The sequence below is a fragment of the Neodiprion pinetum genome, chromosome 3 (assembly GCF_021155775.2).
Source record: "Neodiprion pinetum isolate iyNeoPine1 chromosome 3, iyNeoPine1.2, whole genome shotgun sequence".
NCBI classification, from domain to species: domain Eukaryota; kingdom Metazoa; phylum Arthropoda; class Insecta; order Hymenoptera; family Diprionidae; genus Neodiprion; species Neodiprion pinetum.
This window is the reverse complement of record NC_060234.1, coordinates 33,349,643-33,374,220: the sequence shown is the minus strand read 5'-3', so window position 1 is coordinate 33,374,220 and position 24,578 is coordinate 33,349,643. Positions and strand designations below refer to the sequence as shown.

Here is a 24,578-nt window from a genome sequence, read left to right as displayed (position 1 = left end):
TTGTGCTCGTGCACTCGCTTACTAATTGTCAGTGTTTTACCATATAATATGACATAGTTTTAGGGGAGACTGGGGCACGATGGACTCCCCAAAAAATTCTGATATTTGCTTCACAGTATACAGAATGAACACTGCCTTTGTGCATGTGACGCAAACCGAATCTGCCCGTACGATTTCTCCTGTATAATGTTAAAAATCACGGTTACACATGCATGTAAGTATAACGTATTGTGATTTTATGACAATAAATTTCGTCAAAAAATACCACGGAACAATCAGCCAAGTGCTAACAGATTTGAAACACGACGCACAGCAATTTTAGCTCTAATTGAACGACGTTATTGTCGTGTATTCCTATGTATACTATGCCAACTACTCACCAGTTGCAATTTGTTGATTCTGGTCGTTCGGTTTTTTTTTCCGATTCAAAATGTTATCTGTAGCATGCATATTGGTTTGATGGTACAAAACATGACGTTTTCAATAATCAAACTTGTAAACATGAAAATTATGCCTGAAAGTCAAAAGTCACCAGGTCAAGGACCTGGACACCCAGAATTACGGAGCGCTTGTCCTAGATGTCGAGGTTCACCAGGTAGCGGACCTGGAACATAGAAACTACGGAGCGCTTGTCCTGGAACTCGAGTTGCATCAGAAAACGGACCCGAAGCTCAGGATCCAGGAGGTCGAGAACCCGGTACTCGAAATCTGCGGAGCGCGATTTTCATCCGTCCGCTCTACTGCGCGGTGGTTTCCAGACTGAGGAATTCGGCTAGCTGATTATCGTCTATATAGATCGATGACGTCAAGAGAAAAAAAAATTTCATGACGTCACTTTCTGAACATCCGACCATCCAAACTTGGGTTTCGAACTTTAATACTATGTATGATTTTGTCGCTTTCACAATTCCGTTGCTTGCCAACTCGGTACTTCAGCTGCTAACAAAGATCAATCGCCTGTAAAAATTGAATTAGGCAAACCGTTGACAGAGTAGAAAAAATATTGGTAATATAAAAGCAATTGCCGCAGTGAAATGCGGATAGTTTCAATTCTAGTCAACAAAACGCACAGATCCATTCGACATGCAAGAATAAGTCGAAATTATCGACCTACAATCGCGAGCGGTCTATTTTTACCCGCACAATCTCAACCCGTCACCCAATTTCATAAAACACAAAAATTCCATTTCCCACCGATCGTCCCAGAACTGTCAGACTCAACAGGCGAATGTTCTCCGTCCATCGTAAGCTGAGGAACTTTGCCGTGAAAGCTCAAGTAGGTACAAAGCGGATGTAGCAAAGGGGTTAGAAAACCCGGAGGTAATACGAACGTACTTTGAGTGGAGTGGACTTTGGTACACATCGGTACTGGCTTTACACAACCTAATTACGCTTCGCCACAGCTGGAACGAATTAAAAATATAGTTCATTCTTGTAATCCAATATAACCGTGCAAGAATATTTTCAACGATGTTTTTCCGGACCGCTGTGTAATATTTTTTACATCATTAATTATACTCAGGTGTACACGCAGGCACGAATTGTAATTCTTTAGCGAATGCGCTGTAGATTTATCCGTTTCTTTTCTATTTGTTAATTATCACCGGTAATGAAACAGAATGAAGAAAATGGCGGCGTAAGCGTAGACGAGTAAATCAACCGGAGAGTAATTGAATGGGTAAAGTACGTAGCACTGTGACAAAACAATTTCAAACACAAAGGGAATCGTTGATCGCGTATTCCTCTAAACCAACATTGAAACTGTTATACTTGGGAAACTCGAGCGACGCAACAATCTCCAGAGTCATGAATAAGCTGGTCCGACGCTTCAGACCAGAATTTGCATGCTTCTTGTTCATCAACCAGATCTAATGCCCATCCGTTGGCGAGGAGAATGTGAGTACAGGGCGTGCAAGAAGCGGTGAAAAGCGACGATAAACAGCAACAAGGTACAAAAGGTACGAGGGAAATCGAGAATCGTTTGATTCACGGTCAAAGGTCTAATTGAGGAAAGATTCTTTTTCTTTTCCTCTTTCCTCCCTTCGCTCGGTCATCTTTCATCCCGTGCAGAAAATCGCAACAGCACAGCTGCGGGCCCTTAGACAGGACGTAAAGTGCTACATCTGGTGCACCACCCACCCTCCGATAGATCGCCGTTCGCCAAAAAGTGCCCACAATCAGTCAAGGGCTAAGTCCCTGATATCCGTCAGCAGGAGAGAGCAAGCTATATATAGAGCGTGCCCCGGGCATCGATCGACGAACCTGGGACCTGGAGGCCAATGTGGTGAACACCGTCTCAACCCACCGACGAAAGCCTGGCGATGCACGTGGTTCGGGGGCTCGATGCGTTCGTCGTCTGCTCGCGCGTATACGTCCCTGTGATACACAAAGTGAACTTGCTCGTCAGGACTTTGGATGCACTCCCAAAGTTAGCCTGGATTTGTCTCTCGCTCTCCGGGACGCCGAGAGTTAACGCTGCAGTCAGCTGTGCTTACACACGTTACCAACCATACCGAAGTACACGCGACGTTCGCTACGGGGATCGAGGACTCGATATCACAGCTACTGAAATCCCGACCATTTCTTCCTTGGTAAATTAAGATTGACTTCCCTAGACCGAGCTTTTCTGTATTTTACGAATGACGTCGCACCCCCTAATCGGCTCTCGGGTTACAATCGATGGAATTGAATTACGATTTTTCGTCAGGATTCCTTTTTGTCACCCTTTTTTTTTTGACGTCGCCTGCACGGCGTCTCTTTGCTCGGACTCTTCAACCACCCAACTTGCAAAGTTTGTAGCATAATGTACCTAAGTCGTAGCATAAGCGGGTCACGAAAGATCTAACAAGTGTCGAGTACCTACACCATATTCATCGCATCAGCGTGAACAAACGAATTTGAGAAATTTTTAATCCCTTAACATTATGCATCGTGCACGTATATTCACGGGCCGAAGCGTAACGCGGTTGGTTGCCACACAATATAGCGTTATGTATGACGATATATGATATAAATATGTATACAGATACGCGTGTATGCTCGCGGATGTTACACAGGCTAAGCTAATTTGCACGGCTAGCTAATAGGTACCGCGGGGCTTTGAATTCAGTCGGGTTGAATTCTGCATCAAACGCGGGGCATAGAGGCCCAAAATGAGTGGCTTAACGTTCAGCCGGCCGTCATCAGAAACGTGGACGGAATATATTTGCCTCAGATTTTCCCTCATCCACGATTCAGGGATTCGTCCCTGAGGACTTCGAATCTTTCGTGAATACCGTGCATGTATACGAGCTGAACGGACACCTGCGGAACTGGGCTAAGCAGCCAGCGATCAAGTTCCCTTTCTCTTAATCTGGCAAGCCTGAAGCCTGAAAGTAAATAGATTTCGGCTCTAGCGAAGCTTTACTCAGAGGCAACGGAGCAACTACCGTCGCGCGAATTCTGCTTCCCTTTCACGCTTTCCTTCGGTATGTAACGCCTATTTTCACGTGTATATAAGTTTCATGGAAAAAGCATAGAAAAGCACAAATACGTCAGGGGAAACTTACTTATAATTGTTGCGAGCTCGAGCACAAAAAGTTGAATTTCAAATAGCGAATCAAAATTTCCAACTTCGGCGTCAGATTTCGCGAACTAACGCTCACCCTCTCTCCTGGATTTCCCTACGTATATTCCAATCCTGCATCTGCTCACGACGCGTCGTCATGAGTTTTTTTTATTTTATTTTTACTCTTTTTCTGCCCACCACCAAACAGCTTGCCAACCTGAACGTTATTCGATCGTCAGCTGCGAATTAATTCACCTTCTGCGGTGTGGACTCGAAAAAAGAGGACGAAGATTCGAATACGGAGAACAGATTCAAGTGTAGTTTCAATTCTTTCGACGGTATCGATATTGCTGTGGATCAACGAAAAAACGTCAAAAAAAAAAACCGTTATTTCTAACGAATGCAGGATGCAAAAAATTCCAGGATCATCAAATACAGATCGCTGCTTGGTAATTCATTCTAAAACCCGTTATACACTTGCAATACTGCGGGGAAATCGTTTGTGGAATGTTTAGCTTCGATAACAAACACATTTCGCACGATCGGTAGAATGAACAAAAACGGCACATAGAAGAAAAACACGGAGGGACGTAGCAGCGGTATGAGAAAATGGAGAAGATGAAGAATAAGAGGGTAAAATCGATGCGTGAAGTGGGAGACGAAAAATAAGAGGAAAAAAAAAAGTGAAAATAATGCAGGCATGAATAACAAAACAGAGCGTGCAAAAGCGGACGTGATTTCCACGCAACCGATGTGAAAAGAACGCGAATAAAACACTTCTTGGCATCGGAGACATAGCTATTGCCAATTGTTTGCTCAGGCATTTGGTCCCGCGATTCCGATGGGAGAAACCTTAGAAACTGTAACCTGAACAAGCTGCACGCAGTTACGTAACAATAATGGAAAGCCTTCTCGAGTCGAGCGAGTTGGCGAACGAGTTGCGATATCTATGACGAACCCTGCCGAACATATAGTTATAGGCACGTGTGTATATATACCGCATACATTCGCCAGCGATCCCGAAACTCCGCAGCGACGTTTGATCCCGGAACAATTAAGTCGGTCTTGCGACAAATTGTCAAGCCCCTGAATTTCTCCGTTCGCCCATATTGTTTCGATTCAATTCACAGTCGACTTGATAAAAGTAATTAATGGGGTTGTTCCCCGGGTTTTCTATGAACGAGTACCCTAGAAAATTTGGTTGGGCGAATCCTCTCGCGCATATAATACGGTGAAACGATGATTGAAATTCTCCGCCCTTCGACCCTCGGAGTCAGAGATCCGCAAGTTTTCGGTAACACCGGCCGAAAACACATGGAATGGAGAAATCTGGAGAAAGGGAAAGAACTTTTTCCATCGTGATCTCGGTAATTTCCTTCGAGAATTTTGGGAAAATCGCAGGGGTAAAAAGGGGGCCTGTGGCGTATCGTCGCGTACAGGACTCGGAGACGCCGTAACCCAGACTCGGGGGCGTCTAAGGGTAATTTAGATCGCGTCACGTCAGACGGCTGCGGACATCAAAGAGTTGATTACAATGTTAGGGAGCAGCCCTACATGTGGCGATGTGGTATCAACCGGCGCATCGCTCTCCCAACACCGACAACGGTCACACTGCTTGCATACACGTGTCGCCCGCCTCCTCATTGACCCCCGATGGCCAAGCTAAACTCCGGCTGATCCAATCAGAACATCGGCCGACGTCCTCGTCGCGTTCTACAATTCTCAAATATCCCTCCTGCAGCCGCGAACGCTGCTTTCATGCGGTAAGCCGCGGCTCGATGGCTCGACCGGTGAAAACCTTCAAACTCTCGGGGGAATCAATTATTCCTTCTATACCTAGCGTACCATGTATCGCCAAAAACACGACCCGCGGTAAACTTTTCCCTTAAAATTTGTCCGATATATTTGTCAACTTTTTTCAACGGTAGTATTTCAGGTAATATAATTTGTACCGATTACTGTTCAACTTTTAAAAGTCCGCGATTTTACAACATTTCAAAATCAGTCAGATGTAACGAATTTGATTCTCTTTTAGGAGGTAGTATATGATTATTGTCAATGCCGCAGTGAAGTTAAAATCCTAAATTTACTAATGGGATTCGTTTGTCCGACGATTTCCGATCGACGATTCATTCGATTCAAATAACGAAGAGGGTACAATAAATTGTATGTTCTCTCAGACGACGAGTATCATCCGTACCATCGATTCAGCAAATACATTTATAGTAAAAAGTTTGCAAACGCAAAATGAATGTGAAACTTGATAGATGGTTAGTAGACGATACTTTCATCGACTAGCGATAACGGGAAACGATTGATTTCCCCTTTTCCAAAAAACTTATCAGACAAGAACAATTGTATCGCGTCGCCAAATATCGTACCGACATTACGGGATGTAATCGACAAAAAATTTCACACCGCCATGCATCGGCCGTCCATTGCGTGTAATTCTAACGAACGTATAATACACTTAAGACGGGAGGCGAATGCCTTCCCCTAATCCCAGAGGGTTGGTTTACCCAGGTAGCCGGTGTAATATGACGGGTCGAATTAACGCGAACTCGGATAGGAATCTCAGCAGTGCAGCGGTCGCGTTACGAAGGTGGTGATCCGGGGTGTATCATTCGGCACGATACCTTAGCTTTAGTGCTTCGTGTCGGGTTGTGCGTGTGGAAAAGCGTCTGCGTAAGACGCAAGGCGTAAGGCGTAAGGCGTAAGGTGTAAGGTGTAAGGTCCGACTGCAGACAGACGGGCTGTGATTGCGTATCGACCGTTGGCGCACCCTGTCAGTTCGTAACCCGGCAGCTCCCTGCGGCCTGTGCGAATAAAGCAACAGGGTGAATTTGAATGTAGCCGGAAAATCGAGGAAGAGAGATATCCCGGCTCTGTCTCGTAATGCCTCGCCGAGACTTGTCGAAATGAAAAGTTACGAATCAACGTTTGATATAACAGACGCTTCACGGGTTATCGTTACGAAAGAATTAATAATAATAACTCCTACCGATACCCCGAAGTGATTCTTTCCAGAAGTTACAGCGTTTCGTCTGAAAAAATATCTCAGGGAATTCTTGCGGACCACGGGAAAAATCTGTCAGATTTTATGCTCGGAATGAATTGTGCGAGAAACAATAAAGAGAGAATTATAACGAGCTGTGCCATGCTTAGTTTCAAATATTTGGTTGAAGTATGAACAAATATATGTGTACTAACAAATATTGTAATCGAGAACTTTCCTATGTGAAAAAAAGGCACAGTAGTCAATGCATGGTCGGAAAGTTAAACGTAAGGACTGATTTGTAAAAATATTTGTACAGAAGATGTGTAACGACAAACCAATTAATCGAGATCCTAGGTTTTTTTTTAATAATTCCATTCGCAGAAAAATTATTTTAACAGAACGAATTTATAGGAAAGCAAAGCACGACGAGTGAAATGTCCGCATTAACTCAGTTGACTTGGTCCTACGATTTGCGAAGAAACTATCAAACTAAGAAGTCGAAATTCCGAAGAAAAAGACCGGGTACATTTTACATAGTTAAATTATGCGAAATCGCGAACATCGTTCACACCGAATTCATTGAATTATTCAAAATGCATAAGTAACACGCGTGGCTTGAGACCTGAAAAGATATCGTTCGGATTTATTAATCCTTAATTTGCCTATCTCAAACATGCAAGGTTACCTGTATCCATTGTTTTGTAGCAACTAAGTTCATAATATTCAGAGCCTCGATTAGGGAAACGAATGTATATCCGATGGTATCAAAAGTTTAACGGGTATCCGCCTGCTGTGCGTATAATCTGGCACGCACCAAGTATGACTTTCCGCACAGCTATTATATTTACGTCTTACTGGAATTACTTGTATCCATTACACAAGCGGTCGTTAAATATTCCCACGCAGGCGTTCATGTGGAGAAAATTACCAGACAGGCTTCATATTCCTCGAGCGAACGGCAGACTCTGAACGATAATCATAAGTCGCGAGCAAATTTTTTCACAGAGAGCCTCGAGTTGCATAATCGCAGCAGGTTCGCCAAAAGTTTAATTAAATAGTTTGATTGAGCTTACCGCTGACACGCAGAGAAGAAAGACAAGTACCGGAAGTCCGGTTAATCGAGCTCTGGCGTGAGGTCGAAGACTTTTTTAATCGAACTCTCTCATTTATTTCTCACCTCCAATATTCCATTACAAAGTTTCGACAGTGGCTTTTGACGCAAAAAAAAAAAAACAAACAAACATTATACGGCATTTTTCATCTGCATGGATGAACATAAAAAAATAAATATACTATGGGTCCATTTAATTTTTTACCGACTGTATATTTATTTGATTCTACGGAAATGAGCTGGATACAGTAGAAGAGAAGATTTTGTTAGAAACTTGAAAACTCATTGCGTTCGACTAATAATAATTTCTTTACTCAACATTGCGAGTTTCGTTTATTCAAGATATACATACTTATGTAGACTTTTTACAGAACGTTGGATAAATTATTCGTTTGAGTTGCGACGTATTTTTACATTTCTAGCAATTTATTTGTTCGAAATTGTGGATGGCTCTCTTCGCGATTTTATTTCTTCGATCCAATATGATTTGCAGCTGAATGAATGCCGCGGATTCGTATTCATTTGAAAAGCTTCGACTGTGGACTAAATCAACAGCACGAGAATTTTCACACCAATTTTTTTACAGGTACTCGATTATTTGCACGCAATAAATGTGGAACGCCTGCAGCGTATATTTATCTTCGGATAAAACATGATTGGTGCAAAAATCAATAACATCGAATTGAGGATTAGCTTCGCGAGTTCGTAACCGGTTTGACAATCCTCACTCTGAGCCAATATTTTTTATCTCTTGACGCACGACAAGTCAGACGCGACCCAACACCATTTTCCACAGTTGTAAACTCCAATGCGTCTTATTCTCATCCATACCCATCACCCGGCCGGTACACATATATCTCAGTTATACCAGCGAATTTCATCCCTTCTATTTTTATATACAGGGCTCAATTTATACCACCTTTCACAAATCCTGCTCACGAAGCATTTTTCAGAATTCTTATTCTTTTTATAACTATGACGCACAAACATGGCATTTTCGTGAGTAGAAGGATTATACGATAAGAAATAATCATCTGTAAATATATTGCGAACATTTTAAGTCGACAACTGAAAAATTTCCAGTTTGTCGTACTTTCTAAGATTAAAAATCTCTGCAGGTGGAATAAAAATTAGCCAGAGTTCTTTCCACACACTTTTAGCGCGCTCTGTTAATAATATATATAATGTATTATATACGTAATAATAATAATGTTAATATTATATTTTCGATTTTTATTTCTTCTTTATTTTATATTTATCCATTCTCTTTACTAAGCTAAACCTCCATTCAATTATTCTCACTGCCCGTCATAAGCTCATGAAATTTTATTCCTGCTCATGTGTGTTAAAAGCTGTGACTTTTTTTTTAACATTTCTTTTTTTTTCACGATTGCAAGAACCTTCACATCCAGCCAAAAAAATACCAGCAACTATTATACAAGTGATTCGCTTCTACGTTTTAATTTCAACCACGCATCGGTGATTTGTCCAGCGCGTGGTGTACAATCAATTTTCCATTAACCGTATTGATTTGCGAAAACCTATTCGATCCTTCCGGTCCGAAACGCTTTTAGCTGTTTGTCATTTCTCGCTGATTTACTTTTAGTGCTTCCACTCGAAATTGTTGACGGCTGATGCTTATCTCCGCGATTCGGTAATCAACTTCAGGAGTGACCGAGCCCATGAAGAGGGAACCCGACGCAACTGGGTCCGTCGGTAATTCACAGGACTACAATACGAACCGGAAATCGGACCGTGAACCGAGAGTATTAGGTGTACGCTTAATTTGTCACCCGCGCGAGAATCCGCGAACAATTCCTCTTTATCCCCGGCATTCTTCCGAACATCTATTAATCACCGTTTTCATTTTTTTGCAAATTTTACGAACTCAACTTTTGCACCTGACAGCTAGAGCGCGTAGAGCTTTTGCAAATCGAAATCTCCCGTCACGTTAATAAATAGTCCTTTACTTTCGCCCTGTCATTTTTCTGCTCATTAATCTTTGCCTCGTTATAATATCTTGCAAGCTCAATTCTCATCCGAAAGTCAATTTACCCATTTGAAAAGTGTATATACCTACTATCTTATTACCGGGCCCATAAACGGAGAGTTATTGTACATCGTAGTTTCATCGTGACTTGGGCAACTTTTCAAGTAAATCACCTGGAAGCTGCTATCGCATATTGTCTTGCTCCGATCAATGCTACCTGTAGAATCTGAAACGTTTAGCGTTACTCGGTATTTCCGTATGTTAAGATCTCTTCTGTCTTGTATTTTGATCTTTATCCATGTTTATCCGTTCTCAGATGTTTAACTTAGTTCTCCCTTGGGATTTCTACCCCGTATATTGTCCCGTTATAGCTATTTTGAATTTTTTTAAGCTTATTTTTCGATTGAAAAATTCAAATGCTACAGCGCTTATACCATACTAGAACGCATTACACGTTCAATCGTTAAATTGAAATAAACCACTCATTTTTTCTACTGTAGACTTTCAAACTTTTTTCCCCCTTGTAATTTAACAACTTCATTTTTTTTTTTATTCTTTTTTATTTAATAAGGCCTTACTGAGACTTCTGAATTCGTTTGAAAACAAATTGTGAGTATCTTTCTACACCTTTAAGTGAACATTGGTTCGAGAGAATTCCACTCAACTTTTACATGAACACTTCGCAGGTAGATATCATTCAACGGAAAGTAATCGAGGGAGTTTATTGTTTCCTGCCATACGATTTCGTAATACAAGCGAGAAAATTTGTTTGTACCTGTTGCAGCGTTCCTTATTTTAATTACTTACTTGTTTCACTCTATTGACTTATTTTGTATTAAAAATTATCCAAGTAACACACCCGCAGATCGATAGGGAATTTGCGATACTTCGTCAAACTCGGGGCGTTTGAATTCCGAAATTCTGCAAATGCAAAACTGACGCGTTCGCTATATACTCGTCCAATGCCTATTGTAGGTCCCTCGCTTTTGCCCCCCTCGCTATTCTTTTATCCCACCCTCATTGCCGAGATTTTTCCTTGTAACCAACACACCTGAAGGACCCCAGCGCATATATCGGTACGATCTTACACAATCTGCAAACAGCTTCCCCTCCGACAAAGTAACAAAAGGATGTCGAGAACATTGTCGAGTCGAGTGGATTGCTCTGGACTAATACTCGTTCCGGTAATTCAGACTCACAGAATGACATTTCCTTCTCAACGGTAGTTGAAAGTCCTCAGACGAGCACCAACCTTTGAGATTACTTTGTACCTGATAAAAACTTCGCTTGCCGATCAAGATACTCTACCCGATCCAATTTGTACGCAACAGGTATTCTATCTATACGTGCTAAAAATATCGCAAATATTGCAAATACTGAACTGTCAACTCGGCATTGTGCGGAGGAAGTTTGATTACGAACAATTTTCGTGTACAGCAGGCGATGGGGAAATGCTTTATACCCTACGGATAGATGAGTAAATCGTAGTAAAAATTAACAGAGAAGCGGAGCGACGGGGTAGCAAAAATTGGTCTCATTGAATACAAGCGAGTGTAACGAGAGGAATTCGGTATGGACAATGAAAGACTGAATTGTTGCGTTGTAAAACTTACCTTCCACCGTCTCTGCAATCTTCAGTTCCACTTGAGTGTTAAAAAGATCGGGTATCCGTCAGCTGGGCATTCTATTCTTCTGGTCGTCTTTTCTATTCCTCTATTTCAACATTAATCACCACCCGCTGCTTACCACTATCACTGATTTTCTGGAATAATTTCATTATTTATCACATAAACGATTGTTCGATATCCACTAAAAATTCACTCGCGCGCACCGTTAACTAAAGCTACGCAGGCTACGCGTAGCGCCTGCAAGCGCCGCACGGTCGCTACACTAACTGGCGCTTTCAATTGAATTTCGAACTCCGCAAGCTCGTAACCAATGAAATTCAAGCCAGCGCCTGCGCAATCGCGAGTTACAACCAATCGCATACCGCCAAACGCCGTCTCAAAGACAATCTCCAAATCCCTTAGATTTCTTGTTTTTTTCCACCTCCGTATTTTTTGTTTCGACGTTTCCTCCGGTCGGTTCGATTTATAGTCCAAATCGTATACAGAAAGCATGTGGATATTAATTTGTTGCGCACGATCGTTATGTAAGAATTTAATTTTTTTCAATATATAAGTGATCTTAAACTTATACAGAAACTGTGGGAACCTATTATCGCGTACAATCAATCTTGTTGAGAGGGAGGGGAGTTTGGAGGTAAGGGATCGAAAGTTATAAAACATACTCGCACCAGCCTAAAACTCATTTCGGAAGAATAAACAAGAAGCAAAAAATTCTAAAAGAATAATAAATCGTATTCTTTTCCCCTTGTGTTTCGGTATTTCATTTATTATAAAATCAAGCTTCGTTTGTAATTTCCGTATAATTGCCTCAAGCTATAACAAGTTATACCTTCTAAGGAGATACACCTGCATTACCTCAATATTTCGGATCAATACCAGCAGGTGATTAGATCACGCGATTTTCAAAATTACAGCCCACATTCACCGGATCACATTACAATCGAATCGTTAAAAATTTATCGTAATGACATGCATTATTCATTTATCGTTCACCCACCGCGTGAGTTTTAAAACAGACAATGCAATTGCTCGCCATCATATTCAAATCAAATAAATTGCGTATAGGTACGTATATAGTTATATACCATAGATATATCCCCGAGAGTTTCCGCGCAAATAATTCAATGCGTCGACACCGCACTATCCTTGTCGACAAAATGCACGCGTTATTAAAATGCTAATATCTGGAGACGAGAAATCCTTTTTCCGGTATGTTCAAGCTTACCATTCAGATAATCCACTTATCGTTAGAATCGACGAAGAGAAAACATCCCCTTTACCACAGAGCAGAAGACTAATTCACTGAAAAGCACATCTCACAATACTCGAAGCACAATTATTATTGCCACGTATTAAACACGATGGTAAACATTAGGTGTAATCGCGTAAAATCGCGTCGGCACTCTTGCCTCTGCGAGAGATCCGAGTCGACTGCCAGTGGTGTACCTCGCACATTCTTTTGTTTACTGTTGATATCGGCACGAAAGGTTCGGCCTACGGCCTTGTCGATGTATAGGAAAAGGACGTTTCTTCTACATCTTCGTTTTCCTCGCTCCATTCTTACGAGAATGAAGCTTCTACCGCATACGTTGAAATTAGGGCATGAATACACACACCGATCGCGGAATACGTAGCAGCTGCGCGTCTTGTCGGCCGTCGATTTCCTCCCTTGTACGTTCGCGACGCGACGTATAATTCCGCAGTAATAAGAAACATCACAAATTAATGACGCGTATTGAAGGTGAAAAAATAAACCACGAGGGACTTGACTCTACGTAAAATGTCAAGTGTCAAAACAATTTTTTTCCCTGCGCAATGAAAAGCACCAGAATCTAACAGTGCGACGTCAAATCACTTATTCTGGCACTTATACTGTTTGCCTTATAACAAACGTTTGTATGAAGAATATAGAAGAGTTATTACAAATATGTACGGAGTATATTTCCTGGTGCTGTTACGCACAGTTTTACGGTTTTACCGGAATGTGTGATGATGAATTTATGCAACGGGAAAGTTAAGTTTTTTTATGTACTTGATGTCAATAAACGATCAACCACTAGAGCGTATCACCAAAATTGCTTTTTGGTAAATTGCTTATTAGCTGAGAGCCATATTACCGTGTATACAGTAACGAATGTGTATGGATATAAACACGCGCACTTACGAAGCATCCATCAATGAACATTAATTTATTCGATAAACTCACGATATAATAATGCAGTAGAAGCGTTTCAACAAGCGCACCGGCATGAGTGTATAAGAGGCAAACTCCCCTTCGTTTCAATTGCCTGTCGACGCAGAAAGTTTTTATTTGACATGATTCCCAGCTAAACGAGGCAATCATTTGCAGTTCCGTACGGTGAGGCGTGAAGAGGCTCCTCTCGAACCTACGTGACCTGCATTCCCCCGGAACTTTTCGCAGGGTGATAAACACTCCCATCGTTTGTAGAGGTCCTTTCTACTCATCAGCTATGTCGAAGGTCAGCTCTGGATGGCCGATATTTTCGATGATTATTTACAAATAGCAAATAAAAACCACGGATGATGTAATGTAATATAATGTCAACGTAATTAAAAATTTCAGAATAAAGCCTTGACGAACAGGATGAATTTTTAGTCGACATGAGTTTTTTTTTTATATTAGCTAAATCTTTTACACTTTTCAATTAGCATTGTACAACACTGGACTGGAAAGCCAATTTAAATTCTGAAATGGGTAATGAACAACCTGCTCATCTCCTAAAATTAGCAAAAAAAAAGAAAAGACATCAGTCCGACAAGTGTCGGATATACAAAAAAATATATATAACTATAGATATAAGATACGCTTAATATATATTCAACATTGAGCTGATTCAGTTTAATGAAAAATGTGCCTTGAACCAATTAGCCCTCGTAAGTACAATTAATCGTTGCACCGGTAGAAAGGAACGTCATTAGTTTTGGTGTTAAATTGTCTTAATTACAAGCGTATAAATTGTACGACGTCAACAATAATCTCCAGCTAATTCTTACGTGACTAGGGCGGATTATTTACACGACGGAGCCATTTATTAGCTAACAAAGGTTCGATACCCCGGGATACCGATAATCTTTGAATGAAAATTACTCTGTTATTTGCTCACCCAATTAATTACGGTTGAAGAACCAATTGTTACCTATACTCAATAACAATGTGTCTCGTTGCGAATGGATGGTATCAGGGCCAGACAGCCGTCTGTAAACCGACCGTGCATCCAATCTGTGTGGTTCTGCGGTTCCGTATTATGCGGGCCAGTTCTCTCTACGAAAGTCAAAATTATTAATTAGGAAGTGATACCAAGGTGGTAAATTTTACCATATGTCTAATTATAATTTTCGATAATTCGAATTGCATGTTCCTGAATCAACGTACGTAACTTTTAAACACATCAGAGAAGAGGTCAGGGTTCATCGAATTAAAACAGATGGGGTCAACGATTAAATAACAAAATATTAGAGCACACAATGATACGAAACTCCAATGATATTGCCCGAAAAAATGTATTGTACCAAAATCGTCACAGTAACGATGAAAACCAAAATAATTAAATCTACGTAGTCGGCACTTCGACAATATGCAAAGCTAGAAATTGCAGTCACGATTTACAATATCAAAACCTTTTTATTTGTACAAATAAAAAAAAACATTTATTTTACACAGATTATCATATTATAATAATGATTTGTTTCAATTTATCCGCACAAGTATCGTGATTTATGAATAAACATTCAATTGAGAATATTTATCATATACTTCAAAAGTATATTTCAGTTCCGTTTTCGCGTTTAAAAACGTTAACCGCAGCAGCTGTGATATAGTATACAACTCATATAAATCATTTCAAGTGATGTAAATTTTTAATTGCATAATATGACAAACATTTCATTTCATATACTCCAGACCTTCAATTTTCTAAAACGCAAGCTAGCAAAATCCTGGCAGTATATGTACGTGTGTGTATATATACTTATACTCTACATATGTATATATTATATATACATATATAGATCTCTCTATACACATATAGAGTTTACACCTCACATCACATTTACACCTCATATTCGTCGACGAAATTAGGCCTAAATTCCGCAGCTCGACGCTTGGTATCGAAGAAACATAATGACCTAATTCTTAAATTAATATCATCATACCTAAAATAGCAATTATAAGAAACAAATTGAAAATTCCATAAACATCTTATCCGAGCGTTTACAGTAATTTTGTACTCATATATTCGATTTCATTGTTTTATGCATTGATTACTCATCTCAACCTTGGAAGAATTTATTACTTGAAGCAAAACGTATATAGATACCTCATAAATACGTGCATTAGGGTATCCAGTTTAATTGGAATAAGAAACTTTATACCAATGTCAAGTTTTTTATAGGAATATTACAAATTTCAGAATTAACTCTGACAAAATATTCCATTTTTTCCCCTGTTTCAAGACGCCAGGATTTCTATGATCAATAAGCATTTTATCTATAGTTGAAGCGGTTGCAGCAATTTTACTATTAGTTTAACAGTTACGAAATTACAACCCCTTTCAAAATTCCAATACCTTAAACGAAATGAACTTAATTACCTATAATTAGGTTGCAGTGGTGCTTCAACATCAAATTATGATAATGGTCCACGTGATAAACAACAGTCGACAGTATAACTCTTTTGAATTATGTTAACTATGCTGCCAGAATAACATCAGGCCTTCCAGGGATTTAAAATTTTTTAATCGACATTTCATTGTTACTATTATTTTTTACGCTCAAGTTTGTCATTCATTTTTCATTTGAAAACATTTCACAGAAAACTCGCAACATCTTCTAAAATCACCAACTAAAAGTCTTTGATTAAGATAGTTGTGCGGCAAGCTGCTCCTCCTGTTGAATTTTTCTTCTGTAATTATCCAGCGTGAATTGAATTGTAGTTTCCGAATATCGACAGGCTTCAGCACCACAGGTACAAGTAAATGACTTGCACTTTATAATCCAGAACTTTTCGCCATAATCAAAACTGAAACAAGGAATTTCGATACATTTATATGCATAATTTAATATAAATAAAGATGTTGAAGATAAAGAGAAACACAAGATTCACGATAATACCAACTACTTCACTAACTTTTTTTTAAGCTTTTCCGTTTACGACATATATTTACTACCCATAAAGGATGGTATTGCATACGTTCACTGCAGAGTGGATACATTTGTCCAAGACTTACCTACCTTGGATCAATTGAAAGGGGTGGTATTAAGTGATGACACGACATGACATGATTATGGATTTTTCAAATTAGTTCAACAATCGTCATAATTTGAGATCAACTTTATTTTTGGAATCGTGTATGATTGCAAATACGTAATTGAAAATTAAATGTGAGTTACGACACTTTTTATCCCATAACAGAGCAATTGAATACACTGAATGCCCGATCTACCATGACGACAGAGAGAAAATGAACAAATTCATCACAATTTTAAGCGGTGGTTCTAAGTAGTAATGATCTATTATGATGACGAAGTATAATAATCATGAGGCAACGAAAACAAAAGAAAAAGCTTTTATTTTACACGACAATATTCGTACAAACATCACTGCCATTACTGCTTCCTTAACACGACGAACAGTTTCGTTTAACGTACCCAAGTTCTTCGTCAGCATCAATATCTCGGTTGGCAAAGAATGCGATCCTAGGAAAATGAAGATCTTGGTGCTCAACGAATACTCGGACAGGCAGAAGATTAGGTGCACAAGAATGGTTTATGAAACGAGCAAGATTACCGTAGCGTCTTGCATCTATGCAGTACGTTTCTCCATCCTAAATGAAAACAAATAATCACACCCTTGTACCTTTTCATATGTTTAAACATGGCACTCCAGACTCAATAAAATTTGACGAAAAATAAGTGAAAAAACTTATTCTTATGTATTGTAAAACGAAACTCATTTGGAATCAGCAGCATCCTCAATAAAATTGTACGCTTGTCTCCCTGTTAGTGGTTTCACGTAAATTGAACCTAGTTAAGAATACTCTTGAAACTTTAAGGATCACTTTTCCAAGTTTTATTCCGTCAAAACATGTTGAGTTGTTCAAGCAAAAACTGGTTCCAACAAACTTATACCTGAGTAAAGTCGATTCTAACCCATCCAATTCTAGTGGTTCAAAAATAAGGTTCGTTGCATCTAACTTATGCCAAGACATCTTATTGGCTCGATGTGCTACAGCCATTGGTTAGAGGCTGCCAAAAGTCAACCGTATTTTTGACTCGTTAAACTGATGGGGGTCAGAAAAGACTTTGCTAGGATGTGCGTGCAAACAAACGACCTGACCAAATTGCCCTCTCCCTTTCCACAGTTTTGTAAAAACTAAATATTTATAAATTGACCCCGAGTTAAAAAAAGGGTAAAATAATTATCACTGAAATAAACTTACTCTGTTGTCCAGGTCGAACAGATAGGAGTCGTCCTCGCGATGATCGGCTTCAGAATCAGATATGATTTCTCCAACATATTCACAGACATAAGTCCCTTTTAGAATGAATCGCAACGTTCTGAGACCCCAACCTTTTCCTTTAGTCCTAAATAGTTGAAACCTCTGAGTTAAGCCATGTTGCACCACCCGATTGTTACATGTTATACGATTACAATCGCAAGCCTGGTTGCATTCAAACAACATGGGAGGATCTAAAATGCAAAAAATGTACGGATAACAGGTGAAAAATTACTCATGTGAATTTCAGCGAAATTGTGGAATATAAAAAGTTCACAATCAATGAGTAAATCTTCTATACATTCATCACCAACACTTACCAGCATAATTGAACTCAGGAATGAGTTTTCCTTCTTCGTCATACCAACACCTCAGACTTATGTTCCCGCATAAGCATTTCTCGGAACTACAATAATCTTCGCAACGGCAAGATTGCAGCGACGTTATTGTACGATCAACATTTATACTACTTGTAAAACAGTTTTCTGTAACGTACAAGAAATCGGTAGGCTTGTCTTCAGAGTCATACCCATTCACGCACTGGATGGGGTTCGTTTCTTTGCCTCGTGAGATGTCACTAAAAATAATTTCACCAAATGGTAGTGTAATATATTCAGGTGCCAAATATATTATGTGAATAATAAGTACAAATATATGTTGTTTGCTCACTATTTATGAGCACTTTCTGTAACCAATGAACATCGATTATGCTGATAAATTATCCTGAACGTCTTTTTCAAATCTGTTGTGATTACTTGGACGTTCTCAGATAATACTTACTTCGACAATATTTTGACTGTAGCTTCCCACATGTGTTCAGTTAACTCGTTCACTTTTGCATTCAATCTCAACGCTGCCATAGTATCGCCTTCTGATGGACAACAATTTACAGCAGTTTCTCCAGCTGTATTTGTTTCTCCAATTTTGGCACCCCGTGCCAAAAGTAAAACGCTTACAGCATACTGATCTTGCCTGGCAGCGATATGTCTAGAAAATAATTAGCGAACATGATTTGAGCTATATTTTATAATTGAGGAAGGTTGTCTTTAAATGTCCTGATTATTTTTCGTCTTTGCAACTTTTAACTCATTTTATCCACGATTACAATTACTAAGTGATATGCTGATATTATAAAATCTTGAGACGATAATATCAAGCCACAAGCATTATAATTATACTCACTACAATTCATGTTACATAACGTATAAATTCAATGCAATTTCAATATCTTACAGTGGCGTATCCCCGTGAACATTTACAGCGTTGACATCACACCCCTGGTTTAGTAAGAGTTCCGTAATTTCCGAACTTCCACTAAATGCACTCCAATGTAAAGCTATATTCTGCTCAGCATCTCTTATCAAAGGGTCACATCGTTTTTCAAGTAGAAATCTAGCTACGTCTGTATGACAAAATTCACACGCCCAAATCAAACTCGTCCAACCACCATCATCCACTGAGTCTGTTAGAAAAAAAATAATAATATGGTAATCATCTTAAATCCGAAGGCACTATAGTAAGGTGTAATGTGCAAAAACTACAGCGGTTTAACAGTGAAATGTTTTCCTTTTCCTATCTCAGCCCATTATCTTTAATTATTTAGTGCTTAGAAATGTTTTTAATTACCCACTAATGTTCTTGGAACTTTGCATTCAGCTAAAATGATTTGGCACACATCCAAATGCCCAGACTTAGCGGCCATATGCAACACCGTCATACCATCTTCACCTTTCAATGTTACATCAGCTCCTATTTTAATTAAGTATTTTACAACGTCGACTTTTCCCTTTGCGGCAGCCAGCATCAACGGGGTCAACTGATTCTTGTCCATGACATCCAACTGGGCCCCTGCTTGTACCAAGGTATGGACACACGACAAATGACCCTTATCCGCCGCAATGTGCAAGCTTGTGCGATGGGCGTAATCACGAAACGTGTGATTAGCATTGTAACCACAGGCTGTAAACATAAGTGTTCATCCTCCTCACGACTCAACCAGTTTATATCATATGATCATGATTTGGCCAAATCTCAATAGTATTCTATCAATAATGAAAGAGGGTTCACACCGCTCAATTTCCAAACACTCACCTAATACATTAACCAACTTCTCTAAATCTCCATTTTTAACAGACGTATATAAACTCATAATCGTGTAACGTTCTGGTCTATCAGCATTACAATTTGGTTGTTGAATTTTAATAGCTTCCGGCGGGATCAAAGGACTGGGAGGTCTACCCGCCAGTTTGGTATTGTCTCCTTTTCCCGTAAAACTCATTTTTGCAGATGGTAACTTGGAAAACTTTCTCCGAGTTGGTATGAATACAGGTTTCCTCATTGCTCTCATAGTAATTGCTACGTCGTACAATGAACTGTCGCAGCCACAATGAGGACACAATGCTTTTTTATTAGGGTATATTTCACACTCTCTGTGATACTGGTGCCCATTTACACATTGGACAAACCTACCCTGTGTGCAAAATAGTCCACAACTTGGACAGCAGTTGTGTCTAAGCAATCGCTCCTTATGCATACGACATAGTATTATGAAAGGCACTCTGGCGCTAGGTCTACGCATTGCAACGTCGTTGCTATCTACTTCATTGCAGCAACCCACAACTTTATTATCTATCGAATCTGTCGCAGTACAATAAAGAGGGGCCCCAGAACCTGTGATTGTTACGTATAATTGAGAACGTATCTGGCACAGGCACAATAAAGACGGTGTATACACCTGCAAAATAAATAATATTTTGTGTAAGAAAAAATTATTCATAAAATCTGCCACCTGGATAATAGATACCCAACAATGACTGTCCAGATCAATTAAAACATGCATAAAAAAGCATTAGAAAGATGCAGAATAACAGTAAAAATGTTGTTTCAAATTGAAATTAATACCCCCAATCTTCAGTGTAGAATACAAGTTTCACAAAATGTACTGACAATTGCACTCTAGTGCCCACTGTGTTATAAGATTCGACTTAATTTCCATATACTGAGATGAGTTAATTTCATTGCAAGTCATTGACAAAGTAACAGCTTTTAGTGACAATCTATGTTTAAGGCGATTCTGGAATTTGCACAGTGACTGCAGTTACTATGAAAATAAGTAACTACTAACTTACAGCTCTCAATAAATTCAGTTAATAAATACTAACTTCATTCAAAATTGCCGTGGATTCTGGTTTTGATGCTTGACCCTCAGCAGGACTTGGACTAGGAACCATACTACGCCGAGTTCTTTTTGCTGGAACTGTGCCTTCTATAAAAAATATTTGTAAAACCAGTTAATAGTGCTAATAATGGAACATGACAAGAATTACTATAGAATTGAAACTTTTAAACATAACTAAAAACTTTACATAATTTTTTACAAAAACACTATATTTTATTGTTAATTGCCCGAGTTTGATAGTGTTCAATCTTTTAACAATTTTTAGTGTAATGAAAATTTATAATCATACCTTCCGGATAGTCGTTGTTTTTTCCAGTTTCTGCAACAGATGGTGATCCATCTAAATTATTTATGAAACACTGCTTATTAAATTATTTTTTTAACAAAAACTGTTACTTGTATGTATCAAAATTATAAGATACATTAAATACTGGACGAAATAAGATGTGAGCTTGCACCATTCACGCTATCGACGTATCTAAAATCTTTGAAAGTTCAATTTTAGAACTCACCTTCATTGAAAGAATCGACTTTAGCTATTTTTCTAGCACTGGTGCTTCCTTTTGGCCTGCCACGTTCTCGTCTACTACGACTGATGATTGGTTTTAAAAAAGGTTTATCACTTTCAATGTTTATGACCATATCGTCTTCTGTCATAGGGCTCGTAGAATGACTAGTATTAGTCTGACTACTATCTACAGTTTTTGTAATTGGAGACAATTTTGGCATTCCTTCAAGATCCATGGATGAATTCTGTGGATCTTCTGAACTAATATCGTTAGAACTTTTGTCCGACAAAGTTGTGTTGTTCCTGGACGAATCCAAAGAGGTATTTACATCAGATTGCGTACCATTCAGGTCTGTAACATTCCGAGAATTATCAGTTCGATTTTCACAGTTTTTTCTTTCGGATGGCTTATTCTGATCTTTCCATTTAACGATCTTTTTGGGTCTTCCTGGTCTGCTATACTTCTTCTCATTTTTGAATTTTCGCTCATCGGTATAATTCGATTTCTCTTTACGGGCCATCGCACTCTCAAGTACAGTACTTTTCAAAGACTCTTTGCACAAACGACGAGCTGAACGTTTTGGTCCTGCAGGCCCCGGCAACTCTTCCGTTGAATCGCTGTAAAAAGTTTTTTTAGAGATATTATTATTAGTTCATTAATGTTAAATCATCCTCAACAATCTGTCTGTAAAATATAAAAAAAAAAACTCCAGAAACCTTAACAGGTCACAATCTCAAAAAATTAAAGTATCTCAAGAATATTTTTAAATAGCACAATTTCATTATAATAAATCATTAGTCTTTTCGAAAACAGAATTGTGGAAAGTTGAGATGTTTGAGTCATGTAGACAAAAAAATGTGGAACAAAATAGAATATAAAATTGCCATAATCGTACGATACAAAGGTCTTTTCCAATTATCTAACGACTGCACAATATAAAATCCAAAGAATATTTGACCTGATTTCTGAAACTGAATGCATTTACCTTCACCAGACATAATTCTGAAATATTCAACATCTTACAAATCAAAGGTTTTGAAATAACAATTATAATAAAGATATTTATTCAATTGAAATAGTAACATTACCTTCATTTCAAAACATATATATTCCTGACTAATTAGCAATATTATATTATAAAAAAAATTAGATCAATAGGGACTGCTTGAAATCTTATGACTTGTAAACCTTATGATAGGTAATAATAAAATGAAAAGTAACCTTAATGCTCTTAACCTAGGACGTCCTACCCTTCTTTTCTTAGGGGGCGAATTAGGTTCTGCCGGTTGTGTCATGATTTTACTAGGCTCTGGAATTTTTACTTTTTTGATACTCGAATCAATCTTCTCTGGAGAATCTGATTCCTTATTTTCAATCAAATCCATCAGAGGATTCACCGTCTCTTCTTGTACTGTTTCCTTTTGGTTATCCTCATCTTTAATTTTGCCTATTATCTCCAGATCTGATTCAAGTTTTTCTTCATTTTCGTCCGACTTATCAGCAGGATTTGAATTTTCATCAGAAGTTTCAATCTTTACCGAAACACCACCGATTTGGTCGCAATTTGTCAATTCATCAGGAACCAACTTGAGATTGGAAGAACAGCTGGATATTTTAGTCTTTTTTCCATCATCCGTGTTCTCGTCTATTGTTCTAAATGTCAATATTATTCTTGGTATAGATTCTTTACTCGGACTATCTTTTTTCGAGAAAACGTCCTTTTCAGGGCTGTGATCATTTTCTTGCACTACTTTTTCAGCAGGATCATCTACGAAGTCTGGTGCTTTAATTCTGGTAGACTGGGTGCACTCTTCTGATACTTCATCAACTTGTGTTGGTTCTTCATCAACGACCTTGGAATGTGTAAGAACCCTCTCATGATCCTTAAGGATACTATCAACTTTGTTATTTTTCGATGTTGTATTTTCAATATCAAGAGTTTTGTTCAAGCTCAGGCTTTTGTTGAACTCGTTCGTCATTCCTTCGAGAATTTTTCGTATGCTAACATTGTCCTGAGCCACGTCTTTGCCGGCCATTTCTTCATCTTTTCCACAATCGGCATCCTCAGTTGCTGCTAGTTTACTCATTTCGATATCTTTTGTACTGGACATGGAGGAAAACGTTTCCACTGCAACTGACGCGTTAAAAAATACCAACCGAGCTTAGTTACATGGCGTAGTAAACGCCACACATTTTTCCTTCGACGCCAAACAGGAGATACGACAAATATGTTCATAAAATGTACCAATTTCTTACGCGTCTTCCGCAGCTATATTTACTAGCGATAAATGTAGAGTGCACAACCTGTCCTATCAAACTGACGTTTATTTCAGCTTTTTAACTTAATTTAACCACAAAAAATTACACAACCATTTGCCGGAATGCGGAACTTTATTTCAACTAATTACGTTGCTAATTACTTGTACATTTAAGTCGATTGTTACCGTTCAATTATCTTCGATGAAAACAACTCGCTCTAGACTATCTGGTCTACCTCGGACTAACGGGTAGCCATATTGATTGCTTCAGGGACGTCCCAACCGTACCGCACTTTATTTTTAAACTCTTATTCGAAAGTATTAAATCCGATGTATCCCAATTGAAAAATTATTATTATTGCGATGTAGCGATGATAAAATTTGTTACTTTTTTATAAGAAAATATTTTACTTACTGTACAGTCACTGAAAATTTAATCTTTCAGATAAATGACTAATTACGTTTGTTAAACCGAATGTGAATGCCAGGCTTTCGTGAATAGCCTAATCTTACATTACTACTCGGTCGATGCACTACTGATTATAACTACAAGGTTCGAAGAAATCCAAACGTACTATATTACATATTTTCGTCAACTCGAATTTCGTTGACTACCGAAAATTTATTATACACAATTATCTACACGGCTCACTTTGTATACGTTTGGTGCATACCGTTATTCTGGTCGATGAGAATTGACAAGATTTATCGTTCTGTAATCAAAAGGACAAAATTATCCATGTACAATGTTGATGTAACAATCCGTCGCAATCTTCGTGGTAGAAATGTTGCAACACTGATCCTTTGTTTCAACTTGAGAATTAGTAAATAATGCAAGATAATA

At 38.7% G+C, this 24,578-nt stretch overlaps 2 protein-coding genes across 11 annotated transcripts in view; both read right to left on the bottom strand.

Moving 5' to 3' along the window:
- cac (calcium voltage-gated channel subunit cacophony) overlaps positions 1-12,682 on the bottom strand; it is a 122,142-nt gene extending 109,460 nt beyond the window's left edge. For all 9 annotated transcript variants that reach the window (XM_069134523.1, XM_046616873.2, XM_046616875.2 and 6 more), the window contains exons 1-2: positions 12,500-12,682; positions 11,260-11,408 (exon numbers count right to left, since the gene is read on the bottom strand). The gene's annotated coding sequence lies outside the window, so the exon portion shown is untranslated. The remainder of the gene's footprint in view (positions 1-11,259; positions 11,409-12,499) is intronic.
- Positions 12,683-14,890: 2,208 nt separating this feature from the next.
- G9a (histone-lysine N-methyltransferase G9a) lies at positions 14,891-24,226 on the bottom strand. Of its 2 annotated transcripts, none has more exons than XM_046616884.2 (12): positions 22,698-24,226; positions 21,480-22,093; positions 21,257-21,307; positions 20,951-21,054; positions 19,881-20,523; positions 19,416-19,748; positions 19,023-19,251; positions 18,570-18,776; positions 18,110-18,366; positions 17,733-17,983; positions 16,942-17,117; positions 14,891-16,312 (listed from the first exon to the last, which is right to left on the bottom strand). In XM_046616884.2, exons 1-12 carry the CDS (start codon positions 23,585-23,587, stop codon positions 16,150-16,152), a joined length of 3,918 nt encoding a protein of 1,305 aa, XP_046472840.1. In that variant the 5' UTR covers positions 23,588-24,226; the 3' UTR covers positions 14,891-16,149. The 2 variants fall into 2 exon arrangements, with proteins under 2 accessions (XP_046472840.1, XP_046472841.1); XM_046616885.2 differs by having other exon boundaries at positions 21,257-21,286.
- Between the last annotated feature and the right edge of the window lie 352 nt (positions 24,227-24,578).

What these genes read in the sequence shown, in the direction of transcription:
- G9a (XM_046616884.2), bottom strand. Translation starts at nt 23,587, where the DNA reads ATGTCCAGTACAAAAGATATCGAAATGAGTAAACTAGCAGCAACTGAG. An exon ending in CCTAGGTTAAGAGCATTAAG is followed by an intron (nt 22,094 to 22,697) that starts GTTACTTTTCAT and finishes AACTTTTTACAG; the next exon opens with CGATTCAACGGAAGAGTTGC. An exon ending in AGTTCCAAGAACATTAGTGG is followed by an intron (nt 19,252 to 19,415) that starts GTAATTAAAAAC and finishes TTTTTCTAACAG; the next exon opens with ACTCAGTGGATGATGGTGGT.